Consider the following 19,240-nt stretch of genomic DNA (forward strand, 5'->3'; position numbering starts at 1 on the left):
GGCAAGACTTTGACTACACCGAACAAGCTTGAGTGACTACCGTGCAGAGTAATACACTACTCTCGACACAAAGAAGCTCCCTCTCAAGGTTTGTGATAACCCCAGCAATAATCTCAAGAAATTTTTTCTGATGTGGAAGATCAGTCAAAACTGCAACCACAGAGCATACTCGGAATTTCAAGAGACTTTACAACCAATGCTCTAACAAGAACGATCCCTGACCGACTTGGCTCTGATACCAATTGTTGAATAAGAAGAGTATCCATGATAACTCTAATGATCCCAAGAAGAAGAAAATAGCACTCTTAAAGAAAGCTCACAAAACAAACTAATTAGCAAAGCTTTTCTTATTTAGCTCTAGGCTTTGTTTCTCCTTGGATGATTTACAATGCTTGAGGACTTGGGTATTTATAGCAAACCAAATGAAAGCTACACCACACACTTACTTCACCTACAACATCCACCTACTTCACCTACAACCTCCACTTACTTCACCTACAACTTCCACTTACTTCACCTACAACTTCCACTTACTTCACCAACCTCACACACTTACTTCACCAACCTCACACACTTACTTCACCTACAACATCAACCTACTTCACCTACAATTGACATTGATTCTCAACATGTTATATCAACATGTGAGATCAGTACTAGTTGGTTAAATGTTGCTGAATTGTATAACACAAGAAATAAAATAAGTAAATAATGCAGAATTCAAGAGGATCCTATGAGCCAGCTGATATGGTCCTGGATATATGCAAGGAAATTTGACAAATGCATATTAATTCTCCATTGGATTAGTCTAGATTTCTATGGTATAGGTCTGCAAAACCTAATTCCTGATAACCAACAATTTATGACTCACTTTTTTTTTTCCTCATCCCACTAGTTGGTTGGAAAAGCTAGCATAAGGGTTTAAAGGAAAATTAAGAAGGATGAGTCTGACTACAATGTTACGTCCCACTCAACTCGAAAGTACGGGTTTTAATATTCAAGATTTAATCGTTCGGCGGAATTGAACATTTTACTGATCTTTCAATCTTTTGGCAGTCCTTGGTTTGTTTATTCATTCACTAAAAACTCATAGAGGGTAATTGTAGAGTGAAAAAAAAACTGGAAAAAGAGTGGTTCCTTTCAGCAAATAGGAAAGAGAGATATAGACTATATGGTGCGAAAGAAATCGTGTAGGATCCTTTTATTAGCATGGCGTGCGTATAACTGTTTGGTCACTAAGTTCCTCAAAATTATGCAGATGAAATTTGAATTCAAATGCAAATGAGGGAGCGCATTGCTCCAGCCAATTGATTAAGCCTAAGTATGCAAAACTATATATGTTATAGCCACGATACGTGAGTAATAATTTCTCTAAAAACGATTTCAGTCATTTTAAAAACACAACCAAATAAGTTCATAGCTTTCACAAATTGACCTAGTGCCTTCCACCAAAACTTCCTCCTCTTCTGTGTCAGCCCACTTCCTTGGGGCTTACTGGTCTTCCTTCTGAGCCCATTAGCCTCTGGTGGCCTGTAAGTCCGGATCAAGGCCCAATTAATTCCACCAAAAAACGGGTGCTGTTTAATTTCGGTGACCCCCTTGCCGCACCAAGCCTCCTTCGTGGTTCCCTCACGAGCAGCCTCTCAATCAAATCCCTCGCTTCCTTCATTCCCTCGAGAAATGTTTAGTTGTGACTGAAACACAAGTGATACATTACATATTTTAATAGAAGTGGCGGAAAATTTTATTTTTTAAATTATTAACTTTTTAGCACATATATTCCACCATTTGTATAGTAACATGTGGTGTATTACCCCGTGTACCAGCCACACTGAAAAATCTCTCCATTCCCTCGTCTTCTTCCTCCGCCACGTGGAACCTCACCCCGCTGCTGGCTGCAATATTGCGCAGGGAGCTCTCTTTAGTCACGCCCTTAAACGGCGTCATTCCGTGGAGGAGCTCGTAGATAAACACTCTAAAAGCCCACTAATCAACGCCGTTACCGTGGCCGTCACCTGAGATCAACTACAGGACCATCTAACTCGTGAGTCCCAACGCAGGATTTTGAAAGCGCGGTTGTCGGCTCCGCCATAAACTCCGCCACCATTTCCTCTTGCTGCTCCATCCTCGATCCGTAACAGGAAAAATTGCATTTTCTTTCATTAGGCGCCGTCTTCTGAACACGTAGGTGTTGCAAGGTGGGATTGACGTTTCTTTTGAAGCAGAGGTCAAAGGCTGACAACATAATATGTCCGTCCTCGCGCAGGAGTATGTTTTCAGGTTTCAGGTCCCGATAGACGACTCCCAGCGCATAGAGGTACTCAAGGGCAACGAGGACTTCCGCCGTAAAGAACCGGACAGTGGAGACATGGAGGCGGTTTAGTGGCTGTCTTAGGGGGAGGTTGTGGAGGTCGCCGTTCGGGCAGTAGTCGATGAGGAGGCAGGTGTAATGGGAGACGTTAATGCGGGCATAAAGCCTGGGGAGGAAAGGGTGGTCGAGCATGGAGATGATCTCGGTCTCGGTGCTGACGTGGCTGAGTTTTTTCGGGGTGAGTAAATCTTTATCGACGACTTTTAAGGCGAATTTGGCGGCGTCAGGGTTGTCGCGGTCGTCTTGAAGGCGGCATAGGAAGACGCGGCCGAGGTTTCTCGTACCGACATGGTGGTGAAGTTGGAGGGTACGATCGGATGAGATAGCGGTGGCGACCTTGATAGCCGACTAGCATGGGTCTAACGTGCAGTGGTGGAGGGGAGTAGTTGTTGTTGTTGTGGAGGTATTGGTGGTAGTGGAGGTGGTGGAGAGGTGGTCGTTGAAGCTGAGGTTGAGGCTGATGCGGGCTAAACTGGAGCGAGCGCTTGAGCAGGAAGTTGCAAAGGTGCGGTTGGTGAGGGCGGTGGAGGTGGAGGTGCAGCTGGTAAAGCTGAGGTCGAGATCTGTGTAGTCGGATGGGAAACGGGCCAAATGGGTTTCTTCGTCCATTACGGTTAGATGGGGAAGTTGCAGTGGCGCATGCGCTTTCATGATTGAATATTTTGAAGATGCAATCGAAATATGCAAGTTGATATTTGGGGGATATGGGGGCTTATAAAATAGTAGAAAGGGAGAGGAAGAGAGAGAGATGTGAGGAGGTATGCGGGACCTGATGGGGTGATTAATTAAGGAGTAATGTTATTCATACCATGTTTTTGTATCATATTTTTATATCATCTTAGGTAGCATCTGATGTGGACAGCCACATCATTATTTACTTGTAATTTCAGAGGATCAAATTAACTTTAATTGAATCCCATGTAGGAATTAGAATGGCGACCAGGATGGTGGTATGAAGAATTGAAGGCGCTGCCAAAGGATTAGGAGCCGCATTCATACCGGAGGAAGGGAAATGAGTTAATCAAGAGTAATGTTATTCATACCATGTTTTTGTACCACATTTTTATATCATTTAGGTCAAAACCATATCTTTTTCTAAAAAAAAATTCTGTAAACACATATCTTACATTCTAACAACTTCACACCTTCTTAGCACAACATAAATTGTTCCATAAAATAATAGGTGGGAATAGTAGTTTAATTAATTTAAACAATATATAGCACTTGATGTGTGAGTATTGTACCATAATATCTCTTAATAATAAATTTTAGCATATTGAAAAATATTATGGTACAACACTCACACATCAACTACCATGTGGAGTCTAAATCAATTAAACTACTATTTGTACCTATTTAAATATATTTTTTGGAACACATCGTTGTTTTCACTGTTCTAAAATTTCCGTCTGTCGTCATTTAGTTTACGGTCTAGTGGTATTATCCTTCACTTCTAAGTGAAAGGTTTTAAGTTCAATTCTCGTCAAATGCTAATTTAAACCACATTATTGTTAACCATTGTGAGACAAGCCCACCCCCTCTTAGATAATATCATTTGTTAAAAAAAATTAAAAAAAAAATTCTCGCCTAGGCGCTAAATGACTGGCTACCTTCCCGATTAATTCCTAGGCGTTTGAAAATTAAGAAAGTGCATCAAGACCTCTCACCTAGCCCGCTTAGGTCGAGATTTTCACTTAAATAGAAAATAGATAACTTTTATTTTGTATTTTATTTTTTTCAATAAATTGTAAGAGACTTGTTAAATGCTTTGATGAACTCTTATTATATACTCGTTTCCCATGTAATGCAGTAGAACTAAAATATACATCTCATTGAAATGCAAAATAAGATGTAAATGTAGCTTTAAATCTCAAATTTGCTTCTTTCAATTGGTTTAGGAAAGTTTTTTAGACCATGCCAAACAAAAGTATGTAAGAAACTTCTCATGTATTCTCTCTAAGGTGGATATAAGTAGGATATTGCTATCCACACAATATTTTTTACTTTTCACACATCTCTCAACTTTTGGCTGTCAGATTGAAAGAATAGAAGATGATCAAACGACATAAAATAACAAGCTATGAAAGTTAAGTAAAAAAAATTGTGTGAATTTACAATGAGGGCTAGTAACTTTCAATTACGCACGCAACATGTCAACATGACATTAATTTATGCGATTCCGAATCAAAATGTTAACTTGCTACAATGTCAATGGGTACTTCTTTCCCATTATTATTTGAAACAAAGACTTCACCATAGGGAGGACAGCTACCAAAAATAAAATGACGAATATTATTGGCACCAAAATGTCGCCCAGAGTTAGTGTTTGGCGTTTAGGCTGCATTGCTAAGGCGCCCGAAGTAAATGCAACCATCATTCCTCCGATGGAAAGCTGAATGAGACTTGCAGGTGCTGCTAGACGGATTGGTAAGACGGTTGCTACCAAGAAATCATTTAGAATGGCAAGGGATGAGAAAAAGAAGGAGATAAAGTCAAACATCAGAAACGCTTGAAAATATGTATTTTCATTTAAAACTGGTGTTCCGTCACTTTTAAATCCTCCGGGAGGGGTGAACGCCGCTGTAAATGTGACAGTCGCGATAAGCACCCCTACGAGCAAGTTGGTGTCGAGCCTTTTTAAGGCTAAATCTGAATGAGCTTGCAGTTTTTCTCTCTTGTCTGCAGCAATGGCTGGCGGGCAAGAGGTATCATTATCCGGACATATCAATTTCTTGAAATCACGGTTGATTTGTTGTTGGAAAAATGGCACGCCAGTGGAGCGCCCCAGGTGGTGCAAGACTCTTTGGTTATCAAAGATTTCCTGAAATACATATATATAGAGAGGAAGAAAATGATGCTTTGCAACTAGTTAATTAGTTAAAAGAGATTAATTGTAGATTAAGGTGAACAATTTGACTGCATGATTCTATATTTTTTGACATTATGTACCAACATATTCCTGAGTTCAAATTCTCACAGACAAGCTTGTTGAACAAAATAAACCTTTGAGAAGATTGACTTGGTACCTTGTATAATTATTACAAGTTTCCTTGGTTATAACTAACGCCTTGAAAGAATGACTTTGGCACACTAAAATCATTATATATATGCACGTGATGAATCTACAATATTCCAGAGCATTGAATACTCCGACATTTAGCCCTTAACTTTAATCCAACAGCTGCCAAAGAAAATTGAAGAGCTGCTGAAATGGATCAAAGGACTCTAAGTGGCGGAATATATATATAATATTGCATACCTGTTCTCCACCATTGTCGCCGAGAAAAAAGTCGATGGCCCTTGAGAATTCTTCATTAATCGCAGTCTTGTCCACTTTAGGGTCATCTGTCAAAATTCTTACAATTTCACGATTTTGGTAACGGGCAGCTAGATGCAATGGAGTGTTTCCATCTTTATCTGCTTCATTTATAAGTCCTGCAAACATAGGGTTATTTAATATGTAACTGACGACATGTATTTGTTCGCCCAAAACTGCAGCATGTAGAATCGTTTGGCCTTTGTCATTGAGCAAATCACAAGTATCAGGTCGATGTCGAATCATCTCTTCCATTACTCTGATGCACCCAGCGTAGGCCGCAACATGGAGAGCTGATATTCCAGATTTGTCTAGGATGTAAGATGCAGAACTATCATATTGCATGAGCACTCTAGTCGCTTCAAGGTTCCTTCTCAATGCTGCGTAGTGTAAGGGAGTCCACCCAAGTGCATCGGCTTTTCTTATCACATCCGGATTTTTTGACACCATCGTCTCCACAATGCCTAACACAATATCAATGTAGAAAAGTTCGAGTTGGTTGAGGGATAAGAGAATCTCTTAAATAATAGTAGACATTACATAACTACGCATTGAGAAAACCTCATTTGTACTCAATTTTCTTCGACTATATATTATTCCATTTATTGAACTTTAGTGCATAATCATGTAGAGCTTAAACTTCAGGTCTCTAGTCTCGGATTAAATAATCCCTTCGATTTTAGGTTTGAAGTGTCAACTTTGGGATATAAATAACTATTCTATACCTATATAATCAACCATGTGAATAAATTAATGAGACCGCAGTAGAAGAAAATTGGGTAGAAATGGAGTTCTCTCTATACCTTTAATTACTAGACGTTTTTTTTTTTTTTTTAAACAATGAAGTTTATGTTGTCATACTGTGAACTTGAACAATTAATCATAATAATTCTTTTACAAAAGCATTTTTCAGGCCACAAAGTGGAAAAAAATCCTTTCTTTGTATATGTATTCGTATGTATGAAAATAAGACATGACAAATTATTTCATGCTTTACCTCTCCCTGTAAGGTGCTTGTGAGTCACTGCCGCATGTAAAGCTGTCACACCATTAGTCCCATGAAAAGAAGGAATTACGGGATCAGAGTGGCTCAAAATATAAAGAGCAATGCTAGCAGACCCACTTCTAACAGCCAGGAACAACGGCGACTCATTGGCTCCATTAGTGAAACAACACAATTGAGGATCAGCTTCCATCAAAAGCATAACCACTCCACCATGACCATTGCGGACAGCAACGTGCAAAGCTGTATCCCTTTGCAAATTTGTCATTCGGAACAACTCTTTGTGTGCATCCTTATCAGCTGGCCCGCTTTCCTGATCAGCTCCATGAATTTGCGTTTCCTTCGCGTGTTGGATGAGGAACTTTACGATTTCATGACAGCCAACTCTTGCAGCAACGTGCAGGGGAGTGTTGCCCTTTTTGTTGGTGGCCCAAAACAATGAAGTTTGAACATCGAGTGGGACGTTTTTGAAGAAGTCTGCTTGCTTGAACTCAGCAGCAACATGAAGTATATTGTTGTCTTTAGGTGTTTTCTGATCGAGAAAACGATCTGATCTCAAGAAACGAATATCTCTAGATGTTGCCGCCTTATAGAGGGAAGGATCCATGGTTTTGATCTCTTCTCTCAGCTTTTGACAATCAAATTAGACACCAGATAAGGGAATCAAGGATGGAGGACTACAAAGTATGTGCTCCGTAATTAAGTATGGACAATGGTTAACTATATATCTCCACATCTTCAACTTATGTACATACATTCTTGCAGTCAACTAATAAATCAAATAAATTACTAGCAAGAAAACCTCCAAATGCACTCAAAGGGACCACACACTGTTCTCAAAGATATGTAAAAGTCTCACGCGGTTTGTGACCTGCAACTTCGACGTTCTAACAAATAAAATAAAATACATTTCACACAGTATGTCCTCCTTAAGTGTAGTAATCTAGTTTTAAAAATGCGAGACCACATTTTGTAGATCACGTCAAAATTATTTTTCTAAAAGAAATTTCTAAGTAAGGGTGGAAAGGAAATACCTATTTTTTTAAATAAACAAAATATACAATATAAAAATAAAGGTAAACTATAACATTTGAAACCCCATGTCATATACGGGACGAGAATGAAAGAGACTGGAGCTGAAAAGTCTTCAGCAGACTTTTCAGCAAATGATGGTTCGGCTAATCAATTTCTATTATATTCTCAGACATGAAGGATATATTATATTGGGACTGACTTAATGTTAGGCTATTTAATAAAAATAATATTTCGCTACTCAAAGATGAGTAGGAATTCATACTCAAAATTTCTCAAAATTGTTCGTTGTCAATTTATAGAATTTCATATTTATAATCAGAACCGTTCATATTATAAATCACCCTATGAATATCGCCTCTGCAAAAAATCAATTAAAACAAAGGTCATTTAGTCATCAAACTGTTTAAAAACAAATGAACGGTATTGGTAAAAGCATTACGGACCGTCTATGTATTTGCTATAATAGATTGACTAAACGACCTTAGTTTTAATCTTTTTTTTTGCAGAGATGATCTTTACAGTGTGATTCATAATATGAACGGTTCTGATCATAAGCACAAAACTATGTGATTAAAACACTAAGAGTTTTGAGTAAGAGTTTATACTCATATTTGAGTAGCCAAGTATTATTTATTTAATAATCAAAAGCGAACTAACTAAGAAGTAATCCGCTAAATGAAAAAACTCAAAAGTAAGAACATGACAATAAAATGATAAAAAGGAGATCCCGAGTGCTTTGACCAATGAATCGATGATGCTTGATATTGGGTTTTATTTTCATGATGCTTGATACTGGGTTTTATTTTCATAGTATGCTTGATCTGGCACATGTACATGGATATTTCTCTCCTATACGACCCTATATTCATATGCTTTTAAGGAAAATTCTGTGGGAACTTTTAATAAAAAAGGTATTGGTATATCTGAATATTAGTGGTGTATTGCAATAACGTTGGAGTATACTTGGATAGAAAATGGCGTAGGGACACGACTTTCACTTAGATAAAAAATAGAAAACATGCATTTTTCATTTTATGTGTATATAATAAATTGTGAGAGACTTGTTGCATACTTGGATGAACGTTCGTTATATGGTTCTTCCTCATGTTTTCAACATATTCTATTACTATATTATTTATTATTTTATCATTCTATTTTGCAATTTAAGTTTTTCAATACAATTATGTATTTTTTTTCTTAAGTATAACTAGATACTTATTTTATTTATATGTTATATAATAAATTTAATTAAAATATTTATAAATAAAAAAACAGTCTGGCCTCCGCCGAGCTTCCTATCGGCTGCCCAACTACTGTTTAGCAATTTTTAAAACGTTGACTTTTGACTTTAGAGATATACATATATGCCCACATAAGTCGAAGTAACGGGCGCTTTAACTGTAAATTGTACGATCCATGTCTTGCCAATTTTGTTTCGAAAGTACATTTTCTAAGGTGATTGTAAAATGTTGTATTGTATTCTCATGTTATGAATCCCATAGAAACAGTTTTTAAAACAAAGAAAAAGATTACTTCCCAAGAGACTGACAAAATATAAAAGTGAAATTAAGCTTGTAGCTATACTGTTATACAACATTTACTCACATGGAAGCCCAAAATTCAAACTGATCAGTGATCCCTTCGGCCTCGTCGCCACAACTATCCCAACCAGGAAACCACACTAATATTCACTGTGATCAAGTCCAATAAGAAATCATGACTACTTATCATTCAACTAGATTTCGAGGATTGAAAAAAAATCACACTTATCTATTCTCCATTTTTTTAATATAAAATCCATAATGGTAAACATAAATCTTTGATCACCAAGTCAAACGGGACTCAAGCAACTAATAAGTAATTAAACACCATTATTAAATTGAGGCTCTTCGGAGCCAACTGATCTTTTTTTGTCGACGTGTCAAAGTTGACAGAGGCTTCAACCGGATGATGACAATCGATCCAAAGAACATTGCTATTGGAGTGACAATAATGACAGCCAAACTTTGAGTGGAGCCTTTGGCCAGAAACGCATAAGTTCCTGAAGCAAACGCGGCCATCATTCCTCCAATGGACATGGGGAGGAGCACTCCAGTTATGTCTTCTTTTATATAGCTGGATGAAAAACTCGCGAAGAATGTAGCTAAAACCACAAAAGTTGATGAATAGAAGGAGAAACAGTTGAATACCATAAACATTTGGAAAAATCTATTTTCCTGTAAAACTGCAGCTCCATCACTTTTATAACCTCCAGGAAGAGTTAAAGCCGCTGCAAATGTGACGGTTGCGATAAGCACAGCGACTATTAGATCGGTATTAGTTCTATTCATGACCCGATCTGTATAAATTTCGGGTAGCTTTTGACTATTGTCTGTAATGATTGGCTGTGTATTGGAGGTATCCTTCACTGGAGCAGATTCCATTTTTTTGAATTCACGGCTGATTTGTTGTTGGAAAAATGGCACACCAACGGACCTCCCCAGCACGTATGGAAACACAGGTCTCAAACCCTAAAACATATAGAAACTCAATTTGTGGACAATAAAAATGAATACAAGCATTGTGACACTAATTATTTGGGCAGGAGTTTCTTCACAAAGCAGCGGAACACTTTCAAGTGAAGTTTTAAAATATAATGAATTAGTATCTTTAAAATTCATTGTATTTGTCAGTGTTTCTTACCCGCTTTCCACTATTGTCAGCAGCAATATCAACAGCCTTTGACGACTCCTTATTGATGGCAGACTTATGCACCCTATCATCCCCTCCCAAAATATTTCTACTTTCCCATTTTTTGTGAGTGACGGCCAGATGCAAAGGAGTGTTTCCATCTTCATCTGCTTCATTTATAAGTCTTTCAAGCTTAGGTGTCTTCAATACGTACTTAATTACATTTGTTTGTCCACCCAAAACTGCGGAATGAAGAAACGTTTGGCCTTTGGCATTAAGCAAATCACAAGTATCAGGCCGACATCGAATCAAATCATCCATTATTTTTGGGTGGCCTGCATAGGCTGCGACATGGAGTGCTGACATTCCTGATTTGTCCAAGATGTAACAAGCAGAGCTATCACATTGCGTCAACACTTGAACTGCTTCAAGGTTCCCTTTAAATGCTGCATAGTGTAAGGGAGTCCACCCAAGTGCGTCAACTTCTTTGATTATATCAGGATTTTTGGATACCATAAGCGCCACAGTGCCTTGCATGTTTATATACAGAAGTTAGATCACTTAAGCTAGCTAGGGATGATGAGAATATTAGAAGGGAAATGATTTCCGCGCACCATTTTATTTACACCTCTATTTAGTTCTGTCACTCAATTCTGTTTTGATTTTTCAAAGGGCCAAAAATAAACAGGGTGTGCATGGGGAGAAAACGTTGTGTGAGGAAATCACTTCCGTGTATTAATCTCTCTTCTAAAAAAGGTTGGCTGTTGCATAAATATATGACAGTAAGAGATACCAGATGCTAACTATGATTCATGTATAATTATAAATTACAATTAGTTACCGTTTGCTTCTTCGCCTGTGTGAGTAACCGCTGCATGTAAAGCTGTCACGCCGTTGATCCCTTGAAAGGAAGGGGATACTGGACAATTAAGGATAGAACCAGCTATGAGTTGAAAGCCATGGGAAACAGCTAAGAACAAGGGCGACTCATTTGTGCTATTAGTAAAACAACACAATTGAGGGTCAGCTTCAATTAAGAGGTTTGCCACTCCATCGTGTCCATATCGAGCAGCAGCATGCAATGCCGTATCCTTGTCAAAATTAGTCATTCGGAGTAGCATTTTATGAGCTTCACCGTCAGCTGGGCCGCTCTCCTGATCAGCTCCTTGAAAGTGCAGCGTTTTGGCGTGATTAATGAGGAACTGAACTACTTCAGGGCATCCTACTCTGGCAGCAATGTGCAGGGGAGTTTCACCTTTCTTGTTTGTGGCCCAAAACAACGGTGATTGACTATCAATTCCTTCGAATAATTTTATTTGCTTGTATTCGGCTGCAATATGAAGAACATTGTTGTCCTTAGGAGTTTTCTGATGGAGAAGATCAATTGATTGCTCGGCGTTACCCCTGGTTCTTCTAAAGAAACCAGTACGACCCAACCTTGCCGCCTCATAGAAGGAAGGATCCATGGCAAGCTTTGATCTCTCCCTCTCAAACAAAAAACTTTCTCAAATTAATCGAGTAATTAAGCACCATTGCATTTGAGAATACTTTGGGAACCATGTGTTTAAATAATAGGTAAGTAAAGTAATTTCGGTAATGGTCCCTGAATTTTAGCTCAATTAGAGTTTTGGCCCTTGAAATTAAAAATTTGTAAGTATTAGTCCTTGAATTTGTTATAATATAAAACAATAGATGAAACTCTTAACGGAGTTAGCCATAAAGACTATTGATCCACATTCTAACAAGCTCAGGGACTAGCTAGCATAGTAGCATTAGGAAACTTCCTCGCATCGGGAGGAGGAGCTGGGATTCATTCTTAATTTCACCTTTTTTTTCAAGTCCTCCACTAGGGATATATGTAACCTTTTCTTCCGTGTGAATGCACACAATTTCTGCGCCGATTGTGATTGAACAATTTCGCCTTTATAATTTAGGTTTCACCACAATTATTGTTTTGCAATTTGGATAAGTGTTTCTAGTTTCCAGTTTAATTTATTCGTTATTTTATTTTGTTTTATGGTTTCTTTATATGTTCACTAATAACTTTGTTGATTGATCAAATAATTTTGAATTTTTTTTTAAGGATTAGGATTCAAGGACGCACGTTTTTGACACACGTTTTGACAACTATTTTGTAGGGTATACTTCGTAATGTATTTAAAAAATTTGAACCATCTATATTTTAGACATCAATTCATAGATCATCCTTGCAAAAAACTAGATAAATTCAAAGCCATTAAGACATTCATTTATAGTGACTACCACTTTTTTATTCATTGCACAAAAGTCTTGTTTCATGCATAATATGTCATTTTGCAAAAAATTAGTTTTAAATGAAGCCATATTCATATATCATCCTCAACCGAAAAAGCTAAACATAGCCCCTAAAAAAGTTATTAGTTTTAAATTTATACTTTAAATTTATTAGTTAATTTAATTAAACTATAGTTTTAGATGATTCAAATATAGCTATTGAATTTGAATCAATTCTTGCATTTGGTCAGCCTGATCCCTCTTTAGCCAAATAATGATTTGACGGACTCTATAGAATTATGATCTAGTCATTGGTCGGACAACGAGAACGACGATTAGCAAAAGACAATAATAATAGAGTAGACAAATTTGGGTGACGTACATGCAAATTTGATTGGAAACTTGCCTGACGTAAACTAGGTCATTTCCAAGAACAATTATTTTCCTGTCTACCATTTTTTTTATTCATTGCATAAAAGCCGTGTTTCATGCATAATCTGTCATTTTGCTTAAGAGTCAAGCTTTTTAAAAAAAAAAGCTCCACTTGCTGCCTAAAAGATAAGCTTTAATCATAAAGACAAAAAAAGCCCCGAACGGTCAAAAACCAACTTTCCAAGCAAATCATCCAGAAAACAGAGGTTAAGGAAGAGTTTCGGTTTAGCTGATCTGTTGGTGTTCGAAATCATCTGTGATACTTGGAAACTTTTGGTGTACAAGTTTCATGAAGAATTAACGAAAATTATGAACAAGGAATATGGTTTTTCTACTTACACTCCGCATCCCATTTAAGTTCACACCATAAATATGTTCAACCTTAAAATTCAATATTACACTTCAACGAACAATTTAAAAACTGAAAAAAAAAAAAAAAAAAAAAAAACACACACCCACCACGACGGCAAACACCCTTCTCCACCGTGGCCGCATCTGCCACCACTACTCTTCCTATCTTCTACCACTACATCCAAAACCAATTTCGTTTTGTTTTTCCTTCCCAATGCCAATATGCTAACCGAATGGGTGCAGACATAAACCCTAAGTAATTGTCGCACTGCCACCCACCAATTTATTTTTGTGTCCTTGAACAATTTGATATTAGATGTGCTTAGAAAAGATGATGGTTCTAATCGATTTTAATTTATTTGATATATATATATATATATATATTTTTTTTTTTTTAATTACAATTTCATTTTGGGAGGAAGGTTTTGTCTTAAGTTTTTTTATATTTTTAATTGGAAGATGTTATTGGAATTCAAAGACCAAAAGATACCATTGGGGTGAATTAAGTTTTAGGAACCTAAGATGACAGACTCATCCTATTGTCTTATTTCTACACCCACATTGTAATTTCACCTACCATAAAAAAATTAGAAAATTAAAATGTTATTTTTCCACCCATCATTATTCCTAAAATACTCTCTAATGTTTTTTAATTTTTTAAAGAATAATATTAATATGTTTTTAAGAAAAACTTCATGATTCCTTAATTACCACTACCCTAGCCGCACCAGAACCTCCTCCCACCCCCATCAAAAACCAAAACCTTTGACACCTGCTTGGCAACATCTCCTTTGGAAAGAGAGAGAAACTGAAAGTGGAGGAATAGTGAAGCACGGGGAACAAAGAGAGAGAAACACGAGGTAGATTGCTCTGATACAGAGGCAGATTGCTCCAAATTAATTTATTCCAACTGGAATTGAGTTTTTTTTTTATTTTAAAATCTGAGTTGCCACGGTTGTTCGTTTATGAGGAAGAGGAAGAGAGGGTGGAGGTGGTAGTACATGAATTGAAAGGGAGAGAGGGGCGGCGTTTGTTGAGGGAGGGTAATGGATGATTGGGGATTTGATAGTCGTCGGCCCATCGTGGATGATTTGGGAGAGTAATGGATTTTACTTTTATTTTGTTAGTTTTAGTTTTTCTTTATTCTCTTTTTGTTTATTTAATTAAATTTATAACGAATTTATAAGTAAAAATTTAAAAGTTTTTTGCTAAAAGAATAATTATAAAATGTTGACGGAAAAATAAGACAATTGAGTGATTTTAGTAGCGTTCTTCTTAAAATAGAAATAGGAATTAATCAAAAGTTTAATTTAAGGCCTCCAATTATCAATTTCAACAGAAGAGGAACACATTAAGTTGAAATTAAACTAAATTATATTGTCCTCCTTAATCACTCTATTTAACTTAAAATAAATAATAATTCAAAATTCATAAAATATTAAAAGCACATCCAAGTCAATAAGTCCATGAGGATGCAAATTAGGACCATATATTACTTGGGCCAACATATCAATTGTTTAACCATTTTTTTTGTTGTTTTTTTACCACCCAACTTCACAATAGACTAGTAATAATATAATTCAAATTCGTCTTTAGAGAGAATTGAACTTAAAATCTCTCACTTACCAATGAAGAGGAATACCACTAGACCGCAATACTAAGTGACATCAAATTTAAATATACATTTTGATGTGCATTTGAGAAATGTGAACTTTTTGTATCACTTAGTACTACGTTCTAATAATATGTTTATTCACTTGTAAGCGAGAGATCTTAAGTTCAAATCTATATATTTTTTTTTTCACCTTTATTGTAAATATATTTTTATATTAAAAAGAAATGAGTTAGCACTCTTAAATTCTCATTATGCACACTAAACTTTCTATATTTAGAAAGAAAAATATCCTTGTGAGAAGGGCCAAATAAAATTTTTAAAGTGTCAATAACAGTTCCAAAAAAAAATAATAAAATGTTTTCCTTCCATCGCTATAAACTGACATTTGGGCCATTAATATTAAAAGATTAGTATTTTATTGTTAATTTTATTTTATTTCTAAACCTCCTACTCTCTCCCCATTTTTTTTTTTTTTGGAAGGAACTCTCTCCCCATTTTTCTCCCTCGTTTTCCTCCACCATCTCCACACTACGTCACCCAACCACCACCCCCACGGTCACGACTTTTCTCTCTGGTATCTACAAATCCTAAAATTTGAAATTAGGTTTTAATTTCTCAAATTGAGTGCATAGCAATCTGACAATCAAAACCAAATCCCCGAATGAGGATCTCTCTAGATCCTATTTGTGAGGATCCAGATGATCATTTAATCATAAATCATGCGGTTAATTTTCATCAGGTACTATTTGTATTCAATTTTAAATAAGAAATTTAAAATAATTTTCAATCTCACGATGTACGATAAACGGACACGATTAAAGGATTTCTGGGATCCTCACAAGAGGAGGATCCTCATTCCAAACCCCCCTCAATTGCACTGTAGTTTACCACCCGTCCCCAACTTTAGAATATAGTAATACTTACGAATTTTTAGTTGAGGTATTAAATTTTTGATTGAGTCCAATTCAGAGATTATTGTTTTAATTTTCTCTCTTAATAGTGGGACAAGAATAAACAAAAGGGGTGTGCTATTCACACACCCCTTTTTACTTATCACATACCATCTTAATTGTCAGCTGTTGGATCAAATAAATTGAAAAAAATTAAGGTATAAAATATAATAAGAGTGTAAAAAGTAAAAATATATGTGGATATCACACCGCTAAACAAAATAGATAGTAGATGAATAGGTTCTTCACCGGCCGGGCATGTGTCTTTGGATGCGCGTATGAAAATAATCAAACTGAGAAAGTCTACGAAATTGGAGGGCAACAAAAAAAGATACGCTTGATAGTTTATTTTTTTTATAAAAGGTATATATAAGGCGTAATTTACGAATTATATCAAGAGGAATGCTAATTACGTTTCACTTTGTACCTTTTTTTTTATGTTATGCTTCAATGTTTCTTGATCATCCGAATCGTAACATGTAACTATGTAATTATGTAATTAAAATTTTAAAATCACATAAATACGAAATACGTAAATAATTGATGAAATTTGGGAACAAGATTTCACAATAGAAATCCCCAAAGTCGATGAAAACTCTTCATTAGTGGAAACTTTGGTCCATTACCGTTTTGTGCATGTTTCACACAATAAACTTTGGTCCATTACTCTTCATTAGTGGAAACTCTTCATTAGTAAAAGGGCAGAAATGCCCCTCATTTTTTCAGTTCATTACCGTTTTGCTGCCTGCTTCACACAATAAAATACATGTATTGTCCATGATTGCCATGTGTTGATCATCCTTTGTCCTCCCATGTTGCGTGTCTATGATTGTCGAGTTGTGGCACACAAAAAAGATAAAATAATTAATTAAAAAACTGACAAAAAATTATTAAAAAAATAGGACTTAAATCAGGCCACATGGTTTGTGGCGTACAATACAATAAAAAATTATAAAAACATTGAATGCATGGACAAAATAATTATTAAAAATTGTGAGAAACCCACCTGTCCCCATTGCTTTGCCTTTTGATTATTTTATTTTTTGATTTTGCTCGGCTTTTTGTCTTCCACGCTGAGTCTTCTGCGGTAGGTGGCACGGAACACGGTTTGTGACACAGAATACAATAAAATATTATAAAAACATTTGAATGCAGAGTCTCCTGGAAAGTGTGGGCACAAAGAAAGATAAAATAATAATAAAAAAATAATAAAAAAATTGACAACAAATATTTATAAAAATGAGTTAATCTAGGTTTGTGGCACATAACACAATAAAAAATTATAAAAAATTTTGAATGCATGAAAACCAAATATTAAAAATTATGAGAATCCCCGCTGTCTTCCACCTTGCCTTTGGTTATATTAACTGAAAATATAACTTTAATCCCTCAAATTCAAATTTTTCCATATAAAACCCGACATAATTGTTTTACTAAAAAAAAACCCAGTAACTAGGATCCACCTAAGTGAATTCATTAATTACATATTACTTTACACATTTTATATTTTTAGATGCCTAAAATACCCCTATTGCATATTTGATGTGCACAATTAATTCTAGGAAACTTTAACGAAAAGCTCCTAGTTCCAACACTATTTGTGCGTTGTCAACTGACCTAACTCCATAACTGCTAATCCTTCCAAAACCTTCTAGTGAACCTATTCCGGCACCACGCCATTTCACCTTTTCAGCTTAACAGAAAACCTTCTAGAGCTGTTTGGCCTGGGTGACTGATCAAATCGCAAGTATCAGGATTCAGGACAACATCGAATCAGCTCTTCAACTATTTGGGTGTGCCCTGCATATCCCGCGACGTAGAGAGCTGACATTCCAAGTTTGTCTGAGACGTAACAAGCAAAGATATATGGAATTTTGAATCAGTAGTTGTGCTGCTTCAGGGTTCCCCTTCGAATCTCAACGTTGCGTAGTGTAATGGAGTCCACCCTATTTCATCAACTTCTTCGAGTATTCCAAGATTTTTGGAAACCATAGATTGCGCAATGCCTAAAATGTAGATACAGAAAAACTTAGAAATGTTGTTGTGGGAAGCTAAGTATACATATGAAAATAAGGCGTACCAAGTAACAGGTCCCTTCAGAAGAAGGATCTCGCTCAACGGTGACTGGAGTGGGATTCATATCTCGATTAAAGATATTGATCATACAGTTGCCGATATGGATCATGCTCCAGTTATATGTAGATGGGAATATGCGCATAAGAAGGTCTAGTACCATGTCTTGAAGTTAGTTACCTTTGGCAGTGAAGTATGTTCGAGTGGCCACTGCGTGCAAAGTTGTCACACCATTTGTTCCCTGAAAAGAAGGAGATATATGAGCGGAGTCTCGTTTAAAATATAACCGGCAATGCGGATAGACCCGGCTCTAACAGCTAAGAACGAGGGTGATTCGTTGGCGCTGTAACATGAATAACACAATTCAGGATCAGCTCTTATCAAAAGCATCACCACTCCGCCACAATTGTATCGAACAGCAACATGCAGTGTTGTATCCATTTCCAAATTAGTCATCACAGTAGCTTTTTGTAAGCTTGGCCATCAATTGGTTTCTTTTCTGGATCAACTCCTTCAATAGGTCGCAATTTCGTGCTGTCAATGAGGAACGTTACTACTTCATCACATCCTACTCTCGCAGCAACATGTAAAGGAGTTTCGCCGTTCTTGTTGGTGGCCCAAATCCAGGGAGATTTGTGATTTATTTTCCCTTCTTTGAAGTTTATTTGCTTGAATTCAGCTGCAATGTGAAGAAGATTGTTCTCCTTAGGCGTTTTCTGAAAGAGAACAGCAGTTTGATGACCGTCTCTAATGTTTTCCAAGAAGCACATCACCAGTTGCAGCTGCTTCATATAGAGAAGGATTCATGCCTTCCATCTCTCTCTCAGATTTCCTATAAAGTACGAAGTTGAAATAAAAACACCAATGCAAGTTGCAATGGAGGATTTGTAAACCATGTAGGTTCACTTACAGGAGGCGACCAACAAATCCGAAATGCTAATTCATTGCCAGTTGCCTTCCAAGAAGGCAAATATTCTAACCTGATATATTTTATCTTTGTCAACTATAGGGGATGTGCCATGAACTTTCTAAGCTAGCGAACACAAAAGTCCCTCGTTGCCGACGTCTATATAAAAACTCTGCTCAATCTCACTTAAGAAACAGCCTTCCAATACAGAATTATCATCTTTAAATGATACTTAACTAGGCTCCTAAGTCGTCTCGAGTGAGA

The 19,240-nt window shown here is 36.5% G+C and overlaps 3 protein-coding genes, 1 long non-coding RNA gene and 1 pseudogene across 4 annotated transcripts in view; 1 reads left to right on the plus strand and 4 right to left on the minus strand.

Annotated features, from left to right (window-relative positions):
* Positions 1-5,981, plus strand: part of LOC137729784 (uncharacterized) — a 19,519-nt gene extending 13,538 nt beyond the window's left edge. Inside the window, exon 4 of the long non-coding RNA XR_011068034.1 lies at positions 5,870-5,981. This is a non-coding gene — a long non-coding RNA (uncharacterized lncRNA). The remainder of the gene's footprint in view (positions 1-5,869) is intronic.
* On the minus strand, positions 1,341-2,980 carry LOC137727456 (serine/threonine-protein kinase WAG1-like; annotated as a pseudogene).
* On the minus strand, positions 4,213-7,419 carry LOC137729783 (ankyrin repeat-containing protein At5g02620-like). The gene is made up of 3 exons (XM_068468806.1): positions 6,685-7,419; positions 5,631-6,151; positions 4,213-5,192 (listed from the first exon to the last, which is right to left on the minus strand). Exons 1-3 carry the CDS (start codon positions 7,295-7,297, stop codon positions 4,572-4,574), a joined length of 1,755 nt encoding a protein of 584 aa, XP_068324907.1. The 5' UTR covers positions 7,298-7,419; the 3' UTR covers positions 4,213-4,571.
* A 1,912-nt stretch (positions 7,420-9,331) lies between these two features.
* On the minus strand, positions 9,332-11,873 carry LOC137728416 (ankyrin repeat-containing protein At5g02620-like). Its single transcript, XM_068467210.1, has 3 exons — positions 11,237-11,873; positions 10,408-10,925; positions 9,332-10,235 (listed from the first exon to the last, which is right to left on the minus strand). Exons 1-3 carry the CDS (start codon positions 11,859-11,861, stop codon positions 9,600-9,602), a joined length of 1,779 nt encoding a protein of 592 aa, XP_068323311.1. The 5' UTR covers positions 11,862-11,873; the 3' UTR covers positions 9,332-9,599.
* A 5,873-nt stretch (positions 11,874-17,746) lies between these two features.
* LOC137728417 (uncharacterized) lies at positions 17,747-18,860 on the minus strand. The gene is made up of 3 exons (XM_068467211.1): positions 18,529-18,860; positions 18,357-18,412; positions 17,747-17,838 (listed from the first exon to the last, which is right to left on the minus strand). The coding sequence occupies exons 1-3, from the start codon at positions 18,858-18,860 to the stop codon at positions 17,747-17,749; spliced, it is 480 nt and encodes a 159-aa protein (XP_068323312.1).
* Between the last annotated feature and the right edge of the window lie 380 nt (positions 18,861-19,240).

The sequence above is a fragment of the Pyrus communis genome, chromosome 3 (genome assembly GCF_963583255.1).
Source record: "Pyrus communis chromosome 3, drPyrComm1.1, whole genome shotgun sequence".
In the NCBI taxonomy this organism is placed as follows: domain Eukaryota; kingdom Viridiplantae; phylum Streptophyta; class Magnoliopsida; order Rosales; family Rosaceae; genus Pyrus; species Pyrus communis.